The sequence below is a fragment of the Sinocyclocheilus rhinocerous genome, unplaced genomic scaffold (assembly GCF_001515625.1).
Source record: "Sinocyclocheilus rhinocerous isolate Xijiao unplaced genomic scaffold, SAMN03320098_v1.1 scaffold2330, whole genome shotgun sequence".
NCBI classification, from domain to species: Eukaryota; Metazoa; Chordata; class Actinopteri; order Cypriniformes; family Cyprinidae; genus Sinocyclocheilus; species Sinocyclocheilus rhinocerous.
The window spans coordinates 829,370-832,338 of NW_015630979.1; the positions used below are offsets into that span (position 1 = coordinate 829,370).

The window sequence follows — 2,969 nt, forward strand, 5'->3', positions numbered from 1 at the left end:
AGCATTATAATTATTTCACCCGCGCCGGACAGAGACTGAGACGGTGCTGCTGCATGTCGTGCCAAACCTCTCACGGCAGCATCATCAGCTTGAGATCGGATTTTTGAGATCGGCCTTTAAGAGACCGCCGATCGATCATCCCAACGTGATTATCGGCCGATAGTGATCGGTAGCCGATCAATCAGAGCACCCCTACCGTATACCAACTTGAGAATAATTTTCTCTGCTAAAATTCCAGCTGTTTAAAATCAGAACCAGTGATGCTATAGATTTCGCGAATGAATCACTCTTTTGATCTAATCATTCAAACAGGTTTACAAAAACTAAGAAATTCTTTACGATTCGGTTTGATTCATTTGGACAGTTCACTTGTGCGTTTTTTCACACCATAATTGTAACAGTATATTTTATGAAACAGAAAACAAAAAGAGTGCTGGAGGTGGATATTTACTTGCAGTTCTTGCAAATGTCTTCTATTGTTTTCAACGATGAAGCAGCTCTTTATTGCAATGTGCATCTTGTGAAAATTTATTTAAGAAAATGTAAATGTGGGCGCACATTTGAGTACTGATAAAAGGCCTCTGGTTGTCTTCATATGCAGCATATGCAGCTAATTATATCAATTGTTATTTCAGTAAAAGAGATCAAGATCTTGGTGCTCTGTCCAGGTTTTATGATAATCCTTTTTGCATTTTATATAGCATTGGTGTCTGTGATTAAAGTTTTAGCAGCTCTTTCATGCATGTTGACTTTGTGAAGTTCTCTGTGGTCGTTTTTTAGAAACAAGGACTCCATGTGAATATTGCTGCAGTACTTCTATGTTGTTTGGACACAGTCCTTCATATGTTCGACAGTCTCTATTATTCACTTTCAGTTTTCAACCTCTATTATTCATCTCTGATGAAGTCTTGCCATGCTTGGTGTAAGCAGTCATAATTGTAAAGACTTAAAACACCAATCAATTAGGCTGCTAAGGTTACAGATGCTTCTGGTAAACAGCTCTCATGATTTTTGCTTTTTGGAGTCCTGAGAAGTCACCAATTTCACCCACGGCTTCTACTAAACACAGCTAAACACAATTGTATTACACTGATATAAATAGAATATATACAATGAAAAGATGAATAAAACATAATTGTGATATTTTTTCTCCCTCTAGCTAAATGAAATTAACCCCTATGGGTCTTTACATTATTTTGTCCAACTCCTGTGAATATATGAATACGTCTACATATACATCAATACAGGTTTCAAGTGAAGTGTTACATAAATATAAATGCAAGAATGTAACACATCGTCGTTTCATGGACATGCTCTGGTTGTGTGTCCAGTGTTGCTGTCACAGATTAATGGGAAGGTCTTGTCCTCTGCTGTGTGACGTCAGGAGAGCAAGAGGCGTTTGGTGACGTATCTCTCGTGCCGAGGGGGCGTGCGCTCGCGCGAGTAAAAGCAAACAGCACACGGACTTTTCCATTATTCCTCTGCCGATATCTGACGCTCAGCGCTCGCGCTGAAGACCGAACGAACCGCTGTAGGGAGCATTTAAACGCGCGTCGCTTTAGTACTGTTCTCTGTCTTTTTATCTATTGCTTTATTTATTGTATGCTACCTGCGCGATTCGTCTGCATTATTCGTGAATGTAAAGCTCTCGTGAGCCCAAGGACATAGACTGAGCATAGTGTATGACAAGAATATCACCTGAGGAATACAATAAGGGACCGGCCGAGAGACTGCATTAAAAGAGGATATTTACTGATACGCAGGAATACAGTGGCTTTGGTGCTGTCGAGTCACATTTAGACATTGCGCCGTTTATTCCGCTAGTTTTCTCCAGTCATAATGCCGAGTATACGACAGTCGTACACGGTCACTGTCCCAGAGGAGCCGCCGGCGTCAGCTTTCCCCTTCATCAAGCAGGATATGCGCAGAAAAAGTCCGATGATGTCTCGCTCTATGCTGGTGTCCACATTTGTGGGTCTTCTCATTAACCAGGCTAAGGTAAGCCTAACTCACAGCTCATAAGTTAACTCAATTTTTTGTGCATACTGCGTTTAAAATAGAAGTGAAACCCGTTTCCAACAGAGGAAATATTTGGAAATATGAACGTTCAATAGCACTGACACACTCATTCGCCTCATTGCTTTGTAGTCATGCAGACTGTTGCTTAACCCGTCAACTGTTTTCTCAACCAATTAGTAGACCGTAGTTTGGAAGCAGATTAACAGTAAATCACTGTGATTCAGGTCCAGCTCTGATTTGCTTCTTTTCTGGCCCATGAAAATCAATAGGCTTCGACACACACAAAATAAATATTGCTGGGTCTTGTTGAACTTGGAAGTTGCGAGGAATCGCGTCCTCACAATAATTTGTTTTTGTTATTGTTTATTCTAGGAAATGGTTGTATAGGAGATACATAGCTGTTTCGTAATTTAAAAAACTCGATTAATTATATTATAATTTGATTGAGGTGAGTTAAGAAAGAAAGGCATCCCAAATGTGCAGTGCTGAGAAACATGTTTTAGTCCCACTGATGGAGATGTGCGATGAATTTAAGATGTAGGCTACCTGAATAAATGGAACTGGAATAAATAAACCGACAGTATTTTCTTCTAAAAACAAAGTTATGTTCATTATTTCAGTCCCTTAGATACAGTATATGGAATTTCTACTTTATTGATATATCCACAGTAGTTGTTTTTAAGGTTTAGGCTACCTTTTAGGGACCAAATCTCACGCACTTTAGAAAAGTGTAGCATTTGAAGGGGCAATCAGGCGAACCTGTTCCCCGAAAGCGTCCAGACCTCCAACCAGAAGCACATGTACAGATGCTGCTGTCTCTGACCTTGCAAAGTGACCAGTTTTCTCGCGTCAGCTTTTACCTCAGCGTGTTTTCAAACTCGTAATGCTGCTTCATAACGGGAGCTTTACGTTTGTCGCATCGGTATTACAGCCTGTAATATATATATATA

The 2,969-nt window shown here is 40.0% G+C and overlaps 1 protein-coding gene across 2 annotated transcripts in view; it reads left to right on the plus strand.

Moving 5' to 3' along the window:
- LOC107740817 (ubiquitin carboxyl-terminal hydrolase 2-like) overlaps positions 1-2,969 on the plus strand; it is a 54,423-nt gene that overhangs the window by 33,997 nt on the left and 17,457 nt on the right. The window contains exon 1 of one of the 2 annotated variants that reach the window (XM_016553339.1): positions 1,458-1,998. The exons of the other annotated variant lie outside the window; for it this stretch is intronic. Within the exon in view, the coding sequence (XP_016408825.1) occupies positions 1,840-1,998 (159 nt within the window). The 5' untranslated portion in view covers positions 1,458-1,839. Of the gene's footprint in view, positions 1-1,457; positions 1,999-2,969 lie in introns of those variants that run through there. 2 annotated transcript variants of the gene reach the window in all.